General features: G+C 40.4%; 2 protein-coding genes across 2 annotated transcripts; one reads left to right on the top strand and one right to left on the bottom strand.

Moving 5' to 3' along the window:
- Nucleotides 1–2,389: 2,389 nt before the first annotated feature.
- pkmb (pyruvate kinase M1/2b) lies at nucleotides 2,390–9,844 on the bottom strand. Its single transcript, XM_073471424.1, has 11 exons — nucleotides 9,818–9,844; nucleotides 8,341–8,519; nucleotides 8,103–8,194; nucleotides 6,360–6,491; nucleotides 6,081–6,267; nucleotides 5,708–5,978; nucleotides 5,473–5,623; nucleotides 5,228–5,380; nucleotides 4,005–4,171; nucleotides 3,040–3,221; nucleotides 2,390–2,905 (listed from the first exon to the last, which is right to left on the bottom strand). Exons 2-11 carry the CDS (start codon nucleotides 8,489–8,491, stop codon nucleotides 2,799–2,801), a joined length of 1,593 nt encoding a protein of 530 aa, XP_073327525.1. The 5' UTR covers nucleotides 8,492–8,519; nucleotides 9,818–9,844; the 3' UTR covers nucleotides 2,390–2,798.
- A 4,514-nt stretch (nucleotides 9,845–14,358) lies between these two features.
- LOC141000936 (protein mono-ADP-ribosyltransferase PARP6-like) lies at nucleotides 14,359–22,229 on the top strand. Its single transcript, XM_073471823.1, has 22 exons — nucleotides 14,359–14,424; nucleotides 15,686–15,784; nucleotides 16,685–16,779; nucleotides 16,872–16,932; nucleotides 17,039–17,129; nucleotides 17,217–17,283; nucleotides 17,394–17,543; nucleotides 17,630–17,771; nucleotides 18,462–18,593; nucleotides 18,943–19,038; nucleotides 19,142–19,234; nucleotides 19,314–19,439; nucleotides 19,544–19,609; nucleotides 19,754–19,821; nucleotides 19,951–19,999; nucleotides 20,161–20,273; nucleotides 20,380–20,452; nucleotides 21,417–21,486; nucleotides 21,611–21,690; nucleotides 21,777–21,840; nucleotides 21,944–22,028; nucleotides 22,133–22,229. Exons 1-22 carry the CDS (start codon nucleotides 14,359–14,361, stop codon nucleotides 22,227–22,229), a joined length of 1,983 nt encoding a protein of 660 aa, XP_073327924.1.
- The last annotated feature ends 220 nt before the right edge of the window (nucleotides 22,230–22,449 follow it).

Here is a 22,449-nt window from a genome sequence, read left to right on the forward strand (position 1 = left end):
AAAATGGACAATGATGGATATTTTTTCTACAGGATGTTGCATCTTTGAATATAGTAATAAAATCCAAAACCTATTGATGGGTATATATAGCACCTCATAAAAATATCAATCGTTCTATGTATTGTATTATAACCACACTCTGTGATTTGTTATCAGTATTTGTTTGAACCCCATTGTCCAGGCAGTTTTATGTAACTTTTTAGCGACACCCGTTTAGTTTGAGATTCGTCCACGAGGTATGATTGAAACCAAAAACCATCGTCCTTTTTCGGTAAATCCTTCCCCCCCACTTGAGTGTGTCGTGTGAATGCAAGGTTACCCCTGAAGAGATTAGAGGAGAGACAGACTGTGCACTTTGCTCGTTTCAGAGATCACCTGACCGAATGGTTTGATGACGCCATGTCTTCCAAGATAGCGTTTCAGCAATATTGCACGCCCGAATGGGTCACACAAATCAGATCACATTTAAAAAAAAAAACTGAAGTAATGAATGTAATGTAATGTTTGTCCGTCTGAGTTGGAGGAGTGGGATTAATTTTTGGAATGTGCAGAACTTGAGGGCGATGTTGGTTTTTCTGGAAAGTGTAATCAGTTTCAGAGACAACGCACACATTTCCTGCTCGGGCGCATGGCGAAGCGCACAACCTGATGCCAACACATTTCAGTCTGACTCTGGTACAGAACAAACACCTGAGCCATGGTTTGTGTGCCATCAGAACAGTATGCAATAATCTGTGTTTTTTTAAAAAAGGTACTGTGAATCGAAGCACTTGAGTTTTTAGTTAGAGCAGATTAAAAACAAGGGAATTAAATGGAATAAAAAAGCAACTGTGGATAATCAAACATCCTGAAACCAGCAATGCACTAAGACTGATCTGAATGTTTCTTGCACCAGTCAAAGGGCTAAAAGCAGTTACTTGGACGCACGGTTAATAAGGAACCCTGATGGGTCATATTGCTGCATATTTACCTCCTTCATTTTACATCATCTGATTGTAAAATTTGGCATCTGTTGTTGAACGATTGCTGCTTTGTGATGCTATGCTGAATCAATAAGATGTGTATCACTGACTGCTTTTTTAAAAATCCTTCTACTTGTTAATAAGTTCATGTGTTTAGATGATACTTCTCTCTCTCTCTCTCTCTGTGGACCTGCGGCCGGCGAGGAACTGTGAGCAGCGAGCCGGTCAGCAGGTCAGACCATGGGAGAATCCTGTCCAGTGGCTTTAGCTGCCTGGTTACTGAACCTGAGGTGTGCTGTGACCCACCCACCCCCCCTCCGAGGGAATAGAGATACTATCAGTCACTAGCCAGTCACTGCCAATGGGCTCGATCAATCTCTCATTACTATTCTCCTCCGACCCTGCACCACTACACCACCTGCCAGAGGCGTCAGCTCGGCTTGAGAGCGAGGTTACTTTGAGTGCATTCAACTTAAGTGTGTGTGCAGGAGGAGAGGAGGTGTCAGTCATTCATGTATTTATATATTTATATCTCATTTCGCTGCCTTTTATCTGAAGAATCCATCACCTATGTATGTTAGGCATATTTTATTTTAGCTACTGAATTCAATGCAATAAAATAACATATGGTCAATGATGCTCGTCCGAGCTGTTGATTTCTCTTCAAGAGCAGAAGGAGCAGAATCTGATAAAACGCTGGTAAAGTTTCAGGCTTTAAGCCGGATTATGAATTGAGAACTGCCTGATGTTGTTTGGTGCCAACATCAAAATAGCCCAGATTATAATCTGCCAAATATTCGACTCGTCAGTACAAAGAAAATTATGTGCCGTGTTCATGGAGTGATGGCTGTTGGATTAGTACGTAGACATAGATATTTAATTCAGTGTTCCTGCAAGGTTTGGATGAAGCTGGCAGGTCGATCTGAAGCAGAAACAACTAGGTGAGCTCGTTTTATGACGATAACAGTATTATATAACAGTCTCATGTCATTTTTTCCTTTGAAGTATTGCTGCTTTTACTAAGTACAAAACTTAAAAAAATGAATGGATTGTTTCACATCACGATGGTTGTATTCTGTCTGTATTCATTCATATGATTTTTATCGAACAGTGTACGTGTCCTTTGATTTGAGCAGACTTGAGTGCTACATGAACTCTCTGGGAAAATTAGAATCTTGTTAAGAAATAATCTAAACTGGCGAGGTTGGCATCGTAGGTGACATTTACACTAAGGACACTAGGACATGTCCCCACAACTTTTGGAAATGGTAGATTTAGTCCCCGTCACTTTTAAACGCCACGTCTGCGGTTTGAATCAGCCCTGGAGCTTTGTTGCATCTACAGTATCTATCTCCTTAGCATGGAAAATAATGATTTAAAAATATGACTCTCAGTTTAGTGTGACAACAAGAAGAAGACAAACACAGTTGACCCCAGATTTCTTTTTAATGGAAACCAGTCATGCCAAATGACTTCACAGTCACATTTTGTACCAACTGGAGAAGAAAATAACAGTACATTTTCATGTTTATCCCTGGAAATTTAAAGAACCAACATAACGTGTACTTGCACTCTATTCACCATGCAAACCGAGTCTGCACACACATGACAGGAGAGTTTCCACTAAAAGGTTTTGAGTTCAGTCTCTGGCAACAGGATTTAGACAATAAATTACAGATATGGATGAAAAGTGTTACTGTGACACCATTGAAAGTCCTTTGAAGGAGTTGGCCTGGTTTTTGAGTTGCTTTTGGAAAAGAAAAGTCCGACACAGGGGTGGGGGGCAGGTTACAGGAGAGGGGAAGGGGGGTGGTTACTAATGTCCTTTAATGAAGTTCAAGGAACCAGCACAACTCTCATAGTGTTGGTGTAACCGGCACCGGGGCGCCAACCGGTAACAACAATGGCCACATCCCCAGACTTGAAGAATTTGCGGTGCTTGCCTACGGAAAGAAACAAGAGACGTGTTAATGGAAAATAAAGGATTAAGTTAAATACAGCCTTGTGACTACAGGCAATACTAATTTTACTTTTATCCTATTTGAGAATAAGTTAAACAAAACACATAAACACGCACCATATTCCAGGGCAAAGTTCACACGCAGGTCAACGTCCTCAGCCCAGACGTCGTTGGCGGCCTTGGTGTACATCACGGGGTAGACACCGCGGTACAGGTGGGCCTGGCGGGCGGTCTGGCCACAGCGGGTCACGGCAATGATGGGGGCACGGGGCCTGTACCTTGACAGCATGTGAGCAGACCTGCAGGTAACAGGAACAAATTATTAGAAGGATGCATAATGGAAAATATTTCAATTTCAACGGCAATTAGGGAAACTTGAGCCCAAACCTAGACCTGTAATAACTGATTCTCTGGAAACAAACTGTAATTCACAACGTCATCTTTCATGTTTATGTGGTGAACTTGTCAGGAAACAGTTAAGGAGCAACATTAGTCCAATATTCACTCTCTTATAGCTCCGTTTTTGGTCTCTACCAACTCCTGAGGGCTCTTTAGCTGCTAAATGCTCTGCTACGTTCACCAGCTAGTTGCTACGTGTCTGTTTGCTGTTTGGTGCTGAGCAGGTAGTGTACAGTGGGTTTGAAGAGTGTTTTCGCTGCTGTATGGGAGCCGTAAGTGTGAACTGAAAAAGATTATTCCACAGAGTTTAGAGGAACAGCAGAGTCGTGACATAATGTTAATACAGCTGCTTTAATTATGCCATTATCTTTAGGAAATCCATCCAGCTGACAGTAGAACGTCCTCTGTATCATGTGTTGAGAGGAATGAACAGGGAGTTAAAATTAACTCATAAAATGTCAGGGTTCGGATCTCAAAAGGTCACAAGTGGAGCACAGATTGTGTGCCGTGAAAGTTGGCACACTTCATATGAGCCGAGGGCTCACGTGGGGGAGGGAGTGGAGGCGGAGGGAGAGAGAGATATTATAATACACCAGTTTTCTTCGCCCACAGTGGGCGACGTGGAAGACATTATGACTAAGAGCAGTGCAGAGGAGTCTTACAGAAAGGACTTTAAGTCTCACCTGCCAGTCTTGGTGAGCACGATGATGGCGCTGGCGCAGCACTTGAAGGAAGCCTCAACGGCACCGATAGCGACGGACTCTGTGGGGTCACGGGTCAGATGAGAGGTGCGGCGAAGCTCCTCGAACATCTGCCTGTGGAACATGGCTGCCTCGGCCTCACGGGCGATCTGAATGTGCGAGAACAAAAACAGACAGATGAGAGTCGTGTCAGGCTGCAGTCACACGGCCAGTTTTAACTGCAGGAGTTAGTTTGTATTTTAAAGGACAAAACAAAAGGGGCAGGGCAGTGCAGAGGGCTTCATACCTGAAAGTACACTGAGACATGAAGCTAAACAACAGCGGCGGCCATGATGTCCAGGGACTGTTGCTGTGCACGGCAGATCCTCAGACACATGCTATTTGAGTAATATGATCACACAGTTAAAGCACAATGCAAGAAGACAAGAAGATGTTTGGTAGCAGATGGACGGAGGGAGGGGAGGGGTGGAGGAGGCAGGGATACACAAAGCAAGTCGAACAAATGCCAAACAAGCTGTTAGTAAAACTCAAGCTGATACCAACGATGTGCACATGATGTAAAAGCACAAAATATATCTTACACCACAAAGCAAACATCATCTTAAGGTTAATTTCAGTCATTTTAGTAATGTGTTGTGTATGATGTCACAAAGCTATGCAATAAAGGTGCCACTACTGACGAAGGGAAAAAATGAAAAAACATAATAGGTCTCCTTTAATAATTAGAAAACAACCCAGCATCTTTTTCAGTACATGTTGGAAAATATACATGCTGATGCCGATTTATCTGCGATAAGCCAATAACAGGCAGTAATATCGGCCGACTGATATATCAGTTGGGCTCCAATTTCGTGATTGATCAGAAGATGACATGAAATTACCTCTTGATGGCTAGAATCACGCTAAAACATGGATTATTGTATGTTTTTCATGGTCAACGCATGACAAAGTGAGACTAACATGACAATTACAAGAGCAGGACAACAAACAGCTTCAGGCTCCCATAAAACAGTGAAGCTATGTATATAAAGCCCGAGCAGATAATAAGAGAGCATCAGTGCCTTGCTAGATCAAGTGAATTTGGTAACTTTGGTCATTAAAAACAATTCAACAACAAAATTTTGTTATATTGTTATGAAAGATGCACACTCACACTGAACACGATATAACACTTAATCAGTGGGATCAGTCTGAGGTGCTCTTACCATGTGCTGTGTGCGCACAGCCTCCAGGGGGTAGTCACCCTTGGCGGTCTCACCGCTCAGCATGATGCAGTCATTGCCGTCCAGCACGGCGTTGGCGACATCACTGGCCTCAGCGCGAGTAGGGCGGGGTTTCTTGGTCATGCTCTCCAGCATCTGAGGAGAGACAACGACATAACTCTCTGATACACATTTCTTTTTTTTAAATATTTTTTTCACAAAACAGTCGTCCTACTGAGGTAACAGACCTGTGTGGCGCAGATGATGGGCTTTCCGATCCTGTTGCACCTGCCGGTCATCATCTTCTGGGCGAGGAAGACCTTCTCTGTTGGGATTTCAATGCCCAGGTCTCCACGGGCAACCATGATGCCGTCACTAGCCTCCAGGATCTCATCGAATCTATCAGGCAAAAGAAAGAAAATCAGTTTCAGAAATTCTCCAAAGATTCAGATCTGTGCAGATTCATGTGAGGAATCCACTCACCTGCGCACACCCTCGTGGTTCTCCAGCTTGCTGATGATCCTGATGTCCTTGCCCTTCTCGCCCAGCGCTTTCCTGACAGCATGAACGTCAGCAGCCTTACGGATGAAGGAGGCGAAGACCATGTCAACACCCTGCTCCACGCCGAACTTCAGGTCGCTAATGTCCTTCTCAGAGAGAGCGGGCAGGTCGACAGCAGCTCCAGGCAGGTTCACGCCCTTCTTGCTGCCCAGCATACCGCCATTCTCAATGGTACACATCAAGAAGTCACTGCCTTGAGACACACAGAAAGAGAAGATAATTTACTTCCACAAGAAAGATAAGGGAACTCTTCATTAAGGATGAGCCTCACAGGTGATTGTTTTTGAGCACTTACCGATTTCTTTAACCATGAGGGAAATCAGACCATCATCAACGTAGATGTGGCTTCCTTTCTGCACGACCTTGGTGATGTTCTTGTAGTCGAGCCACAGAACTTTCTCATCACATTTCTCTATGTACTGGTCGTCGAGTGTGAGCTTGATGGTTTCACCCTTCTTGAGCTCAACCTCAGCAGTGCCACTCTAAACAAGACCAGGGAGACAGAGCTTGTTCATTCTCTGCTTAAAACCTTCTTACAATTATTTGTGCAATAAATCAAGACATGGTGACTCACGCCCTTGATAAGTCCGGTCCTGATTTCTGGTCCCTTGGTGTCCAGAGCGATGGCCACTGGTCTGTACTCTAAAGATCCTGGCACGAAGCTCTCAGTTGCCTCACGGACATTCTTGATGGTCTCGGCATGGTACTGTATGGGTGTTAAATGAATATTATCACATTGAAAACCTAAATAAAACTACCATAGCTTAAAAAGTTACACTAGTTTTTTATTACTAATTACTAATTAACTAATTACATGTCTTCCTCTCTGTCTCGTTCTGTCTTGTGACGTCTTTTACATCACTTCGCCTCGCCACGTCTGTCGTGCTTGATACGCACTGACATCAGTCTTGAGATTGGCGACGTGCAATGACGCAAAATAAAAATAATCGATAATTCCCTTCAAAGGCATTGAAACTACAGTAACAAGCCTGTTTTGAAAATGTAAGGAGCAGAAAGTACAGATATTTGTGTTGAAATGTACAGAGTAAAAGTGAAAAGAAAAATAAATACTCAAGTACAGTACAGATACCTGAAACATCTACTTAAGTACAGTCATAAAGCATTTGTACTACATTACTTCCCACCTCTGATACTACGTCATAATACCTTTTTTTTATTTTGGCGGGGAAAAGATTGACGAAACGTAAAATAAACAAAGAACAACATAAGGAGGACAAACTTGGACACGCGGTCACACGGACAGCACCGTACTGGTTACAGTAAATCTTGTCTAACAGCTGCAAGTCATTTTTAGCATGTGACATTGTTCAGCTTGTTCACACACTGTCAGGTCTTATAAGAATAGTTTCCAAAATATTTGAGCAATTGGGTGTTTGACAACTTAAATGAAACCAAATACTTCTGTCTGGCTCAGAATTGCAGATTCAAAGTCTAATCTGTACACTGTCTTCTGTCCTCAGTCGATAATGAACGCTGGTTTCACTACATGCCTTCTACTCGCACTGTTGCTGCCGGCTGACTCTCAGACAACTCCTATTTTTAGCCGGACGGGCAACTGACACGGCAATGACACAAAAGTCAAATCTATTTTGCCCGTCTCAAAACAAAATCAAATCTCCACTTTGTTTTCTGGATATATGATAATCAATTTGATCATGTTTTTATTTAGCAGTGCTGAGCCGATACCTCAAGAGCCACTCTGAGAGTTGAGTTACATAAAAAAAAAAAACCCTGCTGTTAACCTTTAAACATCCAAATATCAACTGGGTGGTCATGCTAAAGCTGATGATGGAAACGACCTCTCATCCACTCAGGTGACAGTGAAAAAGGTAAAGAGGCATGACTTTTAAAGGCGAGAGGTTACGAGTATAAGGTGGGCCAAAGAGTTGGCTGTGACTCAATTCGCTCGCCAGATCACAAGCTACAACTCAGACCCGCCACTGAGGGGGCAAGTACAAGCTCGTAGATCACATTACAGCCACAGACAGTTACCGGGCCACAAGAGTAATGTCACACTGACGGCTGCAGCTGTAAAGGGTAAATCCACACTGAGTCACTTGCAGTGGGTAAAGAAAGTACGGCTGTGCTGATCTGTCTGGGTACATGCTGCACTTCTGCGCAAACTTAAATCAGTGAGGTCACAGCAGGTTTTTTTCCAATTCGACAGCCACTTGTAAATCACCTGCTGTGATGTCACCGTTTGGGATCGTGTAATGCAAAATGGCCGGAAAGTTAAAAAGAAGTTTTGGAGATGCTAACAGTTATTTGTTATATTTGCTGAATGTTTCTGACTCACTTCATGTGTTCCATGGGAGAAGTTCATTCTTGCAACGTTCATCCCAGCCTTGATCATTTCCTTGGCCATGTCCACAGATCTGGAGACAGGTCCTGCATTGAGACAGGTGGATGATGGGATTTTACAGAAAACCACAGCGCTAAATATGAACTTTAGGAGGTCATATGGATGTTTTCAACAATGAGATAAAATATATAACATGACATGTTTCGACAGGGTTTTTATTCATGAGGCTGACCAATTGTGCAGACAATGCCAGTGTTGCGAGACACGGCGGGTTCAGAGTCGATGTCCAGCAGACACATGTGCTCGATGAAAGTATCGGCCATGGCAGCATGCAGCTGCTGGGTGTGGATGATGGCAGAGCCTGTATCCTTTGACTTCGACATGACTGGATCCGTGTTTGCAGGAAATATCCTGTGGAGACGAGAAGGTAACAAGTGCAATGATCATTAGTACCTGACACCTCTATTATAATTATAGATTATTTGGAGATTCTTTCTTTCATGGGCCACAGACAGAAAACTATATCCGTAGAATATTTAGAGTTGTGGTCCAAACGGTGACACAGAGGCTCCTGACGCAAGAACTTGTCATAGAAGCTGCATTACGGTAACAAATTATCACATAAACATGACCACGTTAGTAGTCAGAGTATGAAAAATGAATCAGAAACTACAGAAAGATTCTATTAATGGAAGAGTACACACTTATAATAAGGTGTGACCTCCACCAGTGGAGAGTGACTGTGCTAGCTGACCGAACAGCCGGTGCATAAAGCAACAACGACAGTATCTGCCTGCCTGACTGCACTCTCCCACATTCCAGCGGGAGTTTATGTGCAGCTGAAGAAGAGGAGCTGGTCACTCCTCACAGAGGCTGAAGGTACCTCACACACACAAAGAATAACTCCGGTACTCGATAAATAAATAGATGAAAAACATTATTAGTGCTGCCCGGAGTGCAGCAATAGAGGTATGCAACATGCATGGCGGATGTGTATTGTCAACCAGTGCATGGAAACATAGTGTGTGTGTATGTGCGTGTGTTTGTGTGCTGCCCACAGCCCTTACCCAAAATAACATGGTCAGCTGAGAGTATTTATGGACTGTAGAAACGTATTAGAAAAAAATGTCCCAAAAATGAGAAAAAAAGGCCTGTATCTTTCTACAAAGTAATTAATGTAACACCTTCTAAAAATGAATCATTATGTAATATTGATAATATTGATTGGAATAATACTTTTCTATCGTTATTCCAAGGAGGAAGCAGCACTAGTATGAGTATGAGGTAAATAAATGAAATATACACAATTAACAAATAAATCAAAGTGAGAGAACTTTATGTGACTTTACTGCACCTTAGTACAGTGTGCATAAAGGAGCTGTAAGTGCAAAACAAGCACACAAAAACACAAAAATAAAAATAGTGCACTCTCCTGATAGTCCAGATCAAAGTGACATTTTTTAAATACAGTACATTAGAGAATCTAAAATAGATGTTAGCCTATAGAAATAAGATCTATGCACAATTTCGTTTACAAAACTGTGAATGTTACATTAATAAGTGAAAGTCTGCAAGGATTTCCAAAAGAAAAAGTTAGTCTGGTGGTTGAAAAGGCGTTTTAAAAACATGATAATTGAAACATTATTAGAAACAGTACAGAATGTCCTCTCCTCTCTGTCATACAGTTGAATCTACTCGCAGTTACTCACCTACTGGGTAAACTTTGCAGGGACGAGGGCGCCACTGGTCAGGCTGCAGGCCACAGCTTTTATCCCCCTCACTAACCGGAACTACTTCCCTGTGTGAACCGCACACGGTGAGACAGGATCTAGGGCGCGGCAGTTAAGGCGAGATTTTCCGTTTGCACGACGAGCTGAACGTGTGTTCTTCACATGGAAGATGTTTTCTATAGGTAAATATCACATTTCGGGCCATAAGCACAAAAGTTTGACAATATTGAGGGAGGATACAGCGCAGGTGGCAGTGTTGTCCGGCTGATCACAAAACTATCCGCGGGAACTTGACATGGTCCTCGGTCAGGGCAGGGCAGGAGGTTGACCTTCTGACAGTAAACTACACTTCTTTCTTTAAATATCTTTTTCTGCTGTAGCTTGGTCAGTGTAGTTCTGTTCCTTAATGACTACTACTAATCTTTTTATGACTTTTATTTTATTTTATTTATATTATTTACCTCAAGGACCGAGCTGTTGGGCAAAAGTTACATTATTTACTCATGCACTATTAGATGTTTTATGGTTGTAAATGCTTGTACCTTAATAACTCTGTTCTTTCTGAGAATGGCATTAAAAATATGTTTTAAAAAGCTTTAACAGGCAAAATCATAATATCTGTATCTGCCCTCATTTGAACACAAACTATAAATCTGCCAAAGCTGTTAAGATAAGTGTTTTGGAAAATGCTTTGACTTTGAGAGATCTCATTTTTCTTGTTCCTGTGAGGACATTTGGCAAGTATGGAAATACAAAATCACACACGCTTTTCATTTTGTCCCTTTCGCTTCATTTTCAGGATATTTATAATCAACACCAGGCAGGAGCTATTCAGAAATGTTGTTCATTCGTCCAGATGCCACATCGCTTCAGGTGCACACCTGATCACGACTATGTCAGGACTTACATGCATCTTTTTTTCTTTTTCTTATTACAGATTTTATATTCAACGTTGGATAAGATAAGATAGAACTTTACTAATCCAGAAGGAAATTCTTAGATAATGCTACAACAATTTACAGTACAATCGACAAACCAGTAGCCACCAGTAGGCTCCCCAGGTCAGGGTCACACACTGGGCCCAGTTTAAGATACTTCTATCTGCCCCCTCCTTTTAAGGTTGCACTATGATCTCTCATTCTGAAGCTGTCAGATCATCTTTTACTGACTTCACGTCTTTGCATGTTAGACTTCATGCCACACTGTCGGACGGGCGGGGCTGCATCATTGTTTATCTTGTTGAGTTCAGCAGGGGTGGAACTGTGTCTACGTTCCTGCAGCATGATATGAAGATCTGTCCAAATGCATTCACTTAGAGCTGATATACATTAATGGACTTTGAAGAAATGTGCAGCCAGGCTAAAAATGACGACTGAAGAGTCAGAATCAGATTTATTGCAAAGTAGGTTTCAAATACTCTGAGCTTGCTTTGGTATTTGGTGCTTAACAATGAACAAAAAGTAAGTCAAGAAACATAAATAAAACATTGAAACATATGTGAATATGTGGAATGTACTGTATGTGCATGAATGTCTGAGGCAACAGTTGATGCTTGCAGGCATGCAAACCTGCTAACTTGTTAGACAGATGCACAGATGAATGCTATAAGTCATTCATGTACAGGATAGCAACACATGACTTATTTTTACCAAAGATAGGCGCGAAACCCAAACAAATATCCGGATGTCGCTTTGGTAAAGTATGCTATGGTAATGTGTACATATATATATATATAGATGTGCCCTGTTGGGCACATGTTACACGAGGTACATACTGTACCACGACATAAAACAAGATCTACCCAGTGTCATGTTCAACATGTATGTGCACTCTCCTCAGTGTTATTTAATACAAGCTACATGCACTGTCTCAGCCCTCCTCAGTAATAAAATCATTTCTATCTACTGATAGGGGAACCCCATTTTTTGTCAGCCATATTATTCCAATAATTGAAAAAAGGAACAAATATTTCTCCAAAATATGTGAAACTATGGTAAAATTGGATGGGAAGGCTCAGGCTTGCTCATCCACTGTTGTTGTTGAGGGGGAAAAACAGCTGGAGTCTTAATTTTCTGACTTGGCAGCTAATTAACCTGAACTCACAAATGCCTTACGGCAAACTTAAAAAACAACCTTAACTGGACCAGAAATATTTAGTGAGCTGAAGAGCTGAGCTCTAAAACAACTAAAGAATTTGTGAGAATTAAAATCATGTCTTTAAATGGTTATGCCTTATAGCTGTATAACAAGAAAACACAAATTATAAAGTATTTCATCCGTACCTTTGTGTCATTTATTAGCCCTAAATGTTCTCGGAACGTGTGGTTGTTGTGATCCAGCAAGAAATCTGACTCCAAACTGACTTTCACCCACCTCCTGTCCTTTTAAGGACAAATGGATGGAAGCCAGTGGAGCCGCTGGCTGCAGGGATAATGCCTGCAGTACTGACTTCCAGTTTAAAGACTAATAAATTATTCCTTTAAAATAACATCCAATGAATTGCTCTCTCAGTTTTTTACACATTCATAACATCACAGCAACACACAAGTAACTGTGCTCTGCATCAAAGTATATGAGTCGTCTGATCCTACTGTACATATTCTAAAACATAGTGCAAAATGTATGTAGTAATACAGGTTTTACATTATTTTCTTTTACAAAATTACTTATAATATCTATCTAGGTTTGTATGTTAAGTTAATTTCCCTGTATGGTAATTACATACCCTTGTTATGTCCTAAACCCACTAATACTAATTCAAATAAGGTTTGAATCTTTCTATAGCATGCATACTAAATCTGTTTCATTTTTTTATATTGTTCTTTATGGACCCATGATGCACTGCACAAAAGAAAAGGTGGTGTTACTCAGTTGCAAAACAAATTCTAGCTGTAAGTTAAAACAATGATTTTTGAATAGATTTTCATGAAGTTTCATTGCCAGTGACATTCCAACATCACAGTTTGATTTTTAATTTCTAAGACATTCAGTAAATATTATGAATTGGAGCCAGTGTTGTTAAAAGTATCCAAAATTCCTACTTGTATAAAAGTAAAGATATTGTGTTCAAATATTTCTTTGGTAAACATTAAAGTCCCCCAAATAAACACTACCCTGAGTAAAAGTCTTGAAGTATCTGATATTAAATGTACCTAAGTATTTTACGTACTTGTTAAATATAAATATCAAAAGCTCAATTAAAAGTTAACTATACATTTATTTACATGTGTACTGTATACTATGGGTCGACCAACCACCGACCTGACTGATTTAAAAAGCTTTATTGGACTCAATGTCTTTTTTATTGTTTTGGTTTTTTTTATCTGATTACTGATAAAAATTAGTTAATTTAAAAATGTGCAACAGCATGTAATCTGCAAAGTAACTAGTAACCAGGGGTGGTCCTAGCTCTCTGTCTCTCTCTCTCTGTGTCTCTCTCTGTGTCTCTCTGTCTCTCTCTCAACAACAGCTCTCTCTTGTGGACAACCAGTTGAACTGTCTTGACCTTCTGTCTGAGTGTCAACCTGCAAACCCACTGAAGTGTGTTGAATTGTGCAATAGATATTAAGTTATTTATTGTATGTCAAACAACCTACACCTGTAAATTGCCTCACCACTTCTGCTCTTTGCTCCCACAGTCATTCATTACAATCTCAGTCACAAGACTTTTTTTCAACTTAAGCTGCATCACATGTTCAAAACAGCTTTAGGCTTGGTGCTTTGTACATACTTGTAATCCTTTTCTTTGCTGTAATGTGAAGCTAATATGGACGTTGTTTTAATTGTGCTGTTTGTCTATATGACGTCGTGCTGTTATGTAAAAAAAAAAAAAAAAAAATCCAACTCACTGGGGTGTCTTGGCCATTAAGCCACATATAACCATACAACTGCAATGTCTTTGGTTCTAATCCAGTTTGCATTTGTTGCTTTTCATAACACCCTATACTCTGTGCTAATTTCCTGTCTGTGTCTCTGAAAAATATAAGAGAGATCTTGATCTCAATTAAAGATGCCTCTATTTACCAACTTCTATCTATTTCAGTTAACTTCCTGACAAGTCACGATTTTGACAGTCTGTCACCAACAACAGATGCAGGAGATATTGTGTAAAGTGAGTTGCTGTATAAATCTGATCCCTGTATATCATTGACTGTGAACCTGTTGTTCATTTATCTTGTGGCTCTGACAGATGATATAACAGTAGGTGTACAAAATGACAAGGGGGCGGATACAACAACACAAAGACTGCACAATACGATATAAATCAATATCTCTGAAACTAACACTGGCTTTGAGAAGCTCATAATGTTGCTCACTGTGATTGAGACGTGTTGACTCACTGCAGAAATTGCTTTATATAAATTTTTTTTTTCATGCACGGCCTTGAAAATGGCAGCGTACAGTATAGGGGGTTCATGATACTGTGCCCACCCACTATAAATAAACATCGCCACAAACACCCACTCATGTCTAAGTGGATTACTCTGAGAAAAGCACTTGTTGAGAGAAGACTTGCACAGATGTATGCACTCCTAGAAGTGTCTAATCTGGCCAGACTGCAGAGCAGCAGGCGACGGCTAACAAGGGTAACTGCCGATTAAGGTCAGGCTGCAGCACAGCAGGCAGACAGGAAGACTAATAAATGCCAAACATCACCCGTATCACCATCCTTCAGCTCTGCCACCAGGGAACTTTGTTATCATCACAGTCTTAAAACTGATTCATGAAGCTGACTTTTCGAGAGTCTGGAGGATAGTGTGATACATGGGTTTGTTTTTCTCCTCTGTCACCGAGGAATAAACCACACTGTGGAAAGGATGGCATATTGGAAACTGTAAGTGTGCATGAAAAGCTCTCGAGCTGCAGGTCTCATCCTCAGCCGCTCTCCTCTCTCTGGACCAGGTTCAGCTGATCTGAGCAGTCAGTATCTGCAGCCAATCATGTGACACTGAAGTCCAGGACTGAACATGTGTGACTTCCTGCTGTTCAAACCAGAGGGGGAGAGGACGGCCAAGCACACAAGCGCCAGCCAAACAAACAGACAGGAATATTCACTGATTTTGTTGTTTCAGGATCACATATGGACATGAGACTCTCATTTTTGTTGTTGTCTTTTTTATATCATTGCATTGTTTGTCAAACGGGAATATGTGGAAACTCATGAAGGATAGGTAAGGACTGTTTGTTGTTACCAGACATTTTCCTGTCTTTTGAATCATTTTCAATAATATCCTTGACAATATTTACATAATGGTAGGCAAATATTCTTGATGATGAAAGTATAGTTTAAATTGTGAAGAAGATACTGAGAGTAATATGTTCATAGATGTAACATGTTGAGGTAGCTGAACTGATTAAGCCACATATTTTTCCAGCACGTGTTTAATTGTGTCAGCCACAGTGGAAGAGGCAGACTGTTGATCGTTGCTGAAGAAGTGCCAAAAAACTCAACACATGGTGAGTTTATAAGCTGCAGATATCCCTCTTCCATTCATATTTTACTCTTAATATCACACAGTCTGGATATGATTTTAAGGTAGTAAGTTGGGTCCATTTTCTGACATTTTATGGACCAAATAGTTAGTTGATTAATCAAGAACATAATTGGCACATAAATTGACAGTAATTGTTTTGTTTTGCAACCAGATATAACACAGGGAGGACATTAGATACATACATACATGACTCCTGTATTAAAATGTTCATTGTCTACAGTAAATGTTGTAATATATCCTCGAAAGTATGTTGAGATCAGAGGCAATCTCAGCAGAGTGGTTAGCTGACTTTATCTGGATGGACAGAAGGAACAAATTAGCAGAGTAAATAAGAGGATTTTTTCATTCACAGCTCTTCTCTTTAACCCGACAGGAGACTGAGTGTGAGCAATGGGCAGAGAGCCAAACTGATGAGGACAGTGACACAGAAGAGATCATGTATGGAATCCATGTAAGCATTATTTACTATATTATTCCAAATTATCATTACACATTTGAGTAAAGTCAACGACGTACAGAAGCTTTTGCAAAGGCTACTGAGTTGTGATTAAAAAGACATCATATTGTCACTGGAGGTTGAAATGGCAATGGCATAAAGTTTGGAGTTGATAGACACACTTTATAAATAGTTTGTAACCGTATCATGTAGCTGTTATACATGATGCGGTTACCAAAAATTACCAAAATAAGAACATTTTGAAATACAATTATAATTCCTCCTTTGAAGCATCCATCCACAGTTGTATTGACAAGTTTAACTACACACTGTAGCATATTTATTAGATGTGATTTACACATACAAACAACTCCTTTAGCTGTTAAAACACATGCAGATAAAGAAATAGTTGTTCGCCAAAGAAATATTAACTCAACGTCCCCTTACTAGATTTCTTTGGGAACTTTCAGCAGCATGCTGTGGCCTTCATCAGCTAAAGCAGTTCATGGGAGTATCCATAAATGAATAAACAAATATGTAGTTATTTCTTAAAAGAAAATAATTATAATAAACAGTTGGTCACTATTACATAAATATGTCATTTAATTAGTCAGTATGCTTCACAGGAGGAGTTATGCAAATACAGTCGATTAATAATCAATAAACACTTTAAAAATGTCCTTATATCCACTTATAGCTACAGTATGTTGTGCTATACTTAGTTATAAACCACTCATTTATTGTTTATATACTATTTATAAATGCTAAATAGAAAATTACCCCCGTTCTTTATCATAAGATACGTCTTCTTATCAGCCATTGTTGTAAAAACCGTGAGTGGTTTAATCCCTCAGCCCCCTGTGGTGCTGAGCTGTTTGGACCATAAGGTAAGTGTGTTAGTGTTTGTCTCCATAGGAGAGCTGTGCCACTGACCTGTACCACCACCCCCAGCTGGACACTGACATTGAGGCAGTCAGGACTTTGTATTCAGACGCTGCAGTCTCCATCAGGTCAGAACATCTTTTATATTCATATTCTGGCCTTAAAGGAAACCTTCTCTGCTGCTTTTACATCAAATCTCTCTTTCATTTTCCTGTGTTAGGGAGTTTGGGTCAATTGATGATGTGGATATTGACCTAAAAATAAATGCCAACCTTTTGGAGGTAAGTTATACGTACAGAAGCTCAAATCAAGTACAGTATAGTGACATGTTTGCTGTTGGTGGTATGTTGATCTGTTTAAGATGATTACACTGTTTGGTGTCCACAGGAGGAAGTGGCTGAGGCCTGGAGGATTAATCCATTAGAGCCCATCGTGATCCGTCTGCACTTCTCTCTGTCTCAGTATCTGGACGGACCTGGTGAGCATCAACAACACTGCTGCAAGCAAAATTCACTGAATATTTCAAATTACTATAAGTCAATGTGACACATGTTTCTCACCACAGCACCCTCAGTTGAAGTCTTTCAACCATCCAACAAAGATAACTTCAGCTTCGGGAAACAACTGCAGAAGTGAGCGTTTGTATAGTTTTCTCAGCTTTTCTCAGTGCATGTTGCAAAAGGTACATTATAACAGATGTCACTTGGATATGAATGGCGAACCCTTCATTTCTGTCTGCCAGTATTCTCACAGTCTTCTTATCTCGGGAGTGGAAACATCTCACCAATGAGGGCGTCACAGTCCGACAGAAGAGGAGACAAAGCTGGTTCAGGCCGAGTGGAACCATTAAGAAAGTTCGTGCGAGACTTAACATCTGGCTCCCACCATCAAAGTATGTGACAATTCAGCAGTTTTATCACTGAATCAATCTGTCCTTGAAGTCTCTATTGACTTGGCTTCATCACTCTCGGTGGGCAGGTCCCACGACCTCCAGGAACCTTCTGTGAAAGAAAGGATCATTTTACCAGCGATAAAACTGAGCCGCTTCACTAATCACACAACCTCCTACACCATCAAGAATCCCACAGGAGAGCTCTTCACGTACACACCCAGTGGAAAGGTGAGTACTCTTCAGTTAATTAAAGTCAAAACACACGTTTGTGTCATTCCAACCCAATTGCCATAGTAAATGTTGGCAATGTACATCTCCGCAAACCATGCATATGCCAAAACTGTACATTTCTTTAGGTTCAAATTAAAATTTCATGTTGTGACAATGCTGTACTCAAGATCTGGTTAGGTTTAGGCACAAAAAACACTTGGTTTGGGTTTGGAAAAGATCAAGATTTGAATTATGTGGTTCAGTCGGCACAAACAGAACAAAATTGTACCAACGTCTAAAAGTCTAAAGTATAGTTGTTGGCACTAACTCAACTGCGAATTGACCTGAGGTATCGTTCAAAAAATCCAGTGGTTTCATACTTACAACCTTTTTAAATGCTGCCTTGAACAGAGGTCTCTTGCTCAGCTGTCATGCCACCACCACCACCACCACCCCCACCACCCCACCTTCTGACATGAAAGTCAGCTCGTATACATGGAATATGAACGTGATATGACACACATTGCAGAAATGTTAATATGAAACATATGAAATGTACAAATTTGAACGTATTTGTGGTTTGCAGAAAAGTCGAATGCCAAGATGTAATTCTTGTGACTGGGCTAGACATCCACCTGAGTATTCTGACAATCTTTCCAGGTTTTTGTCTGCACTATTACTTAAGTGTTTGTGCCTGTTCGTCCACAGAGGGTGGTGGTGTCAGCAGTCAAGTCATCAGCACAGCTTAGTACCAAACAGCTGATAGAGCTGCTGTTCTCTTCCCAGGCCATCGGGCACTGTAGGAGCACCCCATCTCTGCAGCATGGCTTCTTAGTACAGGTAAAACATAAGTCAGAAAGTCTTTGTCAGAAAGGGAATTTAAAGAGTAACTGCACCCAGTCTCATTATCCAGTTTGCTGACACCTGATAACTTGTGGTGACCACATGCTCCTCCCACACAATGTGCAGCGCATAGACAACCTGGGTTCAATGCATTTTACCATAGCTTTAAAATGAGTTAGTGGTATAATATTCTTAAGTCTAAGATCAGTCTGTAGATTGTTCCATGCAGTCAGTTCAGAAATCTTAGAAACTTTTGAGTTTTGGGAACAACAAATAGTAAAATGTCCACAGTGAAGATTTGATCACTACGTGCAAACAACATGCATGTTTTTCACTGTGTTCACAGGTACTTAGGTATGCTGAGCAGAGAATCCCCACGCTGAATGAATACTGTGTCGCCTGTGATGAGCGACATGTGTTTCAAAACGGCCCAATGTTAAAGGTTCGCTGCTACACAGAAATTAGCTAACGTTTCAGTGGCTAAACTACTGGAGCAAGTTGACTGCTAACATGTTGTCCCTGTTCTGCTTTTTGTTTGTCTGCAGCCAGCAGTTTGCACCAGAGAGCTATGTGTGTTTTCCTTTTATACATTGGGGGTTATGTCAGGAGCTACAGAGGAGGTTGCCACCGGTGCAGAGGTTGGTAACACACATACACACTTTTATCTGGGTGATCATAATATTAGATTACTGTGTTGAAATACCATCTCTTCTACAGGTAGTTGACCTGCTGGTGGCCATGTGCAGAGCTGCCCTTCAGTCTTCACGCAAGAACATCATATTTGAGCCGTACCCCTCCGTGGTTGATCCGTACAACCCCAAGACTCTGGCCTTCAGTCCTAAGGTATCAGACGAACTGATCTAATTTATGTGATTTTTAATGGGCTAATGATTATGTTAATCATGTGATCATGTAATCATTAACACATCATTGTGTTGTTGTGGCAGAGAAAGAGCTATGAGAGGCTGCAAAAGGCTCTGGACAGTATCTTGTTAATCAGGAGGATGGCACAGGTGATCTTAAAATGAATCCTTCACACATGAAACCATTTTTTTAGGATTTACATTTTCATCTGAGAATGATCTGAAAGCTGGTGAATGTCTCCTCGACAGCTGCGTTAATGTTAGAGGGATTAAAGTGTATTATATCATCTCCAGGGTCCATATTCTGAAATAAAGAAGCAGATGGACAAGATAGACCCCCTCGCTCATCCTTTACTACAATGGTGAGTGACACAATCTAAACTGGCTTTTTCACTCATACTTTTATTCGATTTCATAAACTTGATATGTCATAAAATCTGAATGTGTATTAGAGTCATACCCAGCTGTGTGTTTTGTATGTTTGACAACAGGATTTTAGCCAGCAACAGATCACACATTGTCAAGCTTCCACTGAACAGGGTACGATAGAGGCGTTCACAGTTAGAGTCTGATACAGTAGCTGCAGTTTCACAGCAGTAGTGGTTAATAATTGCCCAGATATTGTGTGTTTTCTACTTTACATACATTTTATTCTGTTGTCTCTCTCTCATGTATTCTTTTAACCCCTTGGTGCACAACAGCAACTTAAGTTCATGCACACGCCGCATCAGTTCCTGTTGATCAGCAGCCCTCCATTCAAAGAGGCTCGTTTTCAAGCTGCCAGGAAACTTCACGGCAGCACCTTTGCTTTCCAGTAAGTAAAATCAAAGCGGTGCCACTAATAGAAAACCCTCATATCAACACTGTACAAAGCATGATTCCTGCTTCATATACTCAAACCCTATTTTCTCTTCTTTCAGTGGTTCCCACATTGAAAACTGGCACTCGATTTTGAGAAATGGCCTAATTAATGCCTCTTATACAAAATTACAGGTAGAGTATGATAATAACGAATGGTTATGTTCTCTTTGAGCTTTGTCGATTTAATCTCTTAGAGCAGGGGTTGCTTAGATTGTAGAAACCAGCAAGAGAAATACATACATTTTGAAAATATCCCACTGGCTCAGTGGCTGTGTAGCCACATCCAACTCCCTCATGTCTCATTAATATAGAAGAAAACACACCTGGCATTATCATGATGAATGTAAACAGTGAACATGGCTATATTTAGACTCACTGCTGTCAAGCTACAACAAGTTAGTATCGGGAAATTTCGCTGCACTTTCTCTTCTATTCTTGTATGACTAGCTCGCTAATAGCTTTAAATAAATATATCCATGTCCACCATGCCCAGCATTAAGGATATTTCAACGTTTGTTTTAAGAGATTTCAACAGACTTTTAAAGTCCCCCTCCAGTCAGAAATGTGTTTTTTGTCTTCTTCTTACAGTTGCATGTTTGAGCTCCACTGTGCAGAATGATTTATGTGCAGTTTGACACTAGAAGGCTTTTTTCACATTCATTGTCGAAAGTGAAAATGACCTCTGTACTCACTGAAAATCTGATTATGAGAGGGGCGCCATAAGAGCCTTATTTGTGGCATCACAAATAGTTTAGAAGCTAATCCTGGTTCAAATATTAGCATAAATAAGTGTGATGTGGAAACTTGACCTCCATTGCTCACACAGTGAGAACTGACTTTACAGTGAAGTTGGATACATATTGTGTCCAACAGTCAAACTTCTGTAATGAAAATATTTACATATTCATATATTCTCAGATTTATTATGAGGAAGAAATACAGGGTGCCATTTTTTTTAAAACATTTTTAAAAAATCATGTCGAACATACATTAAAGAATTTGTATGTACTGTATGCCTTAATACATGTGCAGAGGGGATCTTTAAGTTTTCATCTGAGTGTTAATCTCGTGTTTTTTGTCCTGTTTCCTATTTAAGCTTCACGGAGCTGCATATGGGAAAGGCATTTACCTGAGTCCTATCTCAAGCATATCATTTGGATATTCTGGTACGAATGCACACTATAATTATTTTCATAATACTCTGAATACAAAATGTCCTATTTATACAAAGATTGTCATTACTTAATGATTCTAACAGGCTTTTTAAACTTGTGCTTCCTCTTCGTACAGAGATGGGCAAAGGGCAACACCACATACCCAACAAAAAAGACTTCATAAAGAACTACAACTACATAAACAAAATCAAACAGGTGGATTATCATTCACAATTTGCTAAGATTCACATCTCCTTTCTCTCCGTTTTTGTATCTCATCCTGTATTCTCTCCTTGTCTTAGGAGGAGCCGGGGCAAGCCAGGTTTCTGCAAAACAGGAACCTAAACTGCATTGCTCTCTGCGAAGGTAAAACTGAGAATTATATGTACGTGTTATGAGCCTTTATTTGATAATACAAGGACTGATTTTGTGACATTGTTTTATAAAAGCTTTCTGTATGACTTGACAGTGATAACTTCAAAGCACCTTCAAAAACATGGGAACATTTGGGTCTGTCCGATATCTGACCATGTGTGCACACGTTTCCTCTTTGTGTGAGTACAACACGAAGCAGCAGCGACCTGCCTCGCAGTGTAATAAGAAATTCACGGACTACATTTCAGATTTATTCAATGTTCTGCTTATTTCGCTTTCTCAGGTATGAGAACGGCCAGGTGGGAGACGTCCACATCAACACTCAAGAAGCCAGGATCCACAGGGAAATTTTACAAGTAATTGCTTCAAAGCCGTGCTGAGCCTCCGAAGCAAGAAAAAACAGTGACTGGGAATATGTGCTAGTTTCTTTGTGGCTGAATTCATTACACTTTTATTGGTTTGACAAGTGAACATACAACAATGAGCTGCCTGATATTACATTTTTCAGCTTTTGTGTAAAAAAAACGTCAACTGAAAGGCAGGAAAATACCACAACATATCCTAATAGTAGATGGATGAAACTATAACGCTTAATAACCG

Source organism: Pagrus major, chromosome 8 (assembly GCF_040436345.1).
Source record: "Pagrus major chromosome 8, Pma_NU_1.0".
NCBI lineage: Eukaryota > Metazoa > Chordata > Actinopteri > Spariformes > Sparidae > Pagrus > Pagrus major.

Excerpts from the sequence above, each read along its gene's own strand:
- pkmb (XM_073471424.1), bottom strand. The coding sequence starts at position 8,491 with ATGTCGAAGTCAAAGGATACAGGCTCTGCCATCATCCACACCCAGCAG. Across the intron at positions 8,195-8,340 it reads TGGCATTGTCTGCACAATTG|GACCTGTCTCCAGATCTGTG; the intron begins GTCAGCCTCATG and ends GTCTCAATGCAG. Across the intron at positions 5,624-5,707 it reads AACCACGAGGGTGTGCGCAG|ATTCGATGAGATCCTGGAGG; the intron begins GTGAGTGGATTC and ends TTTGCCTGATAG.
- LOC141000936 (XM_073471823.1), top strand. The coding sequence starts at position 14,359 with ATGTATGCACTCCTAGAAGTGTCTAATCTGGCCAGACTGCAGAGCAGC. Across the intron at positions 19,610-19,753 it reads TAATCAGGAGGATGGCACAG|GGTCCATATTCTGAAATAAA; the intron begins GTGATCTTAAAA and ends TATCATCTCCAG. Across the intron at positions 21,691-21,776 it reads ACATAAACAAAATCAAACAG|GAGGAGCCGGGGCAAGCCAG; the intron begins GTGGATTATCAT and ends TCCTTGTCTTAG.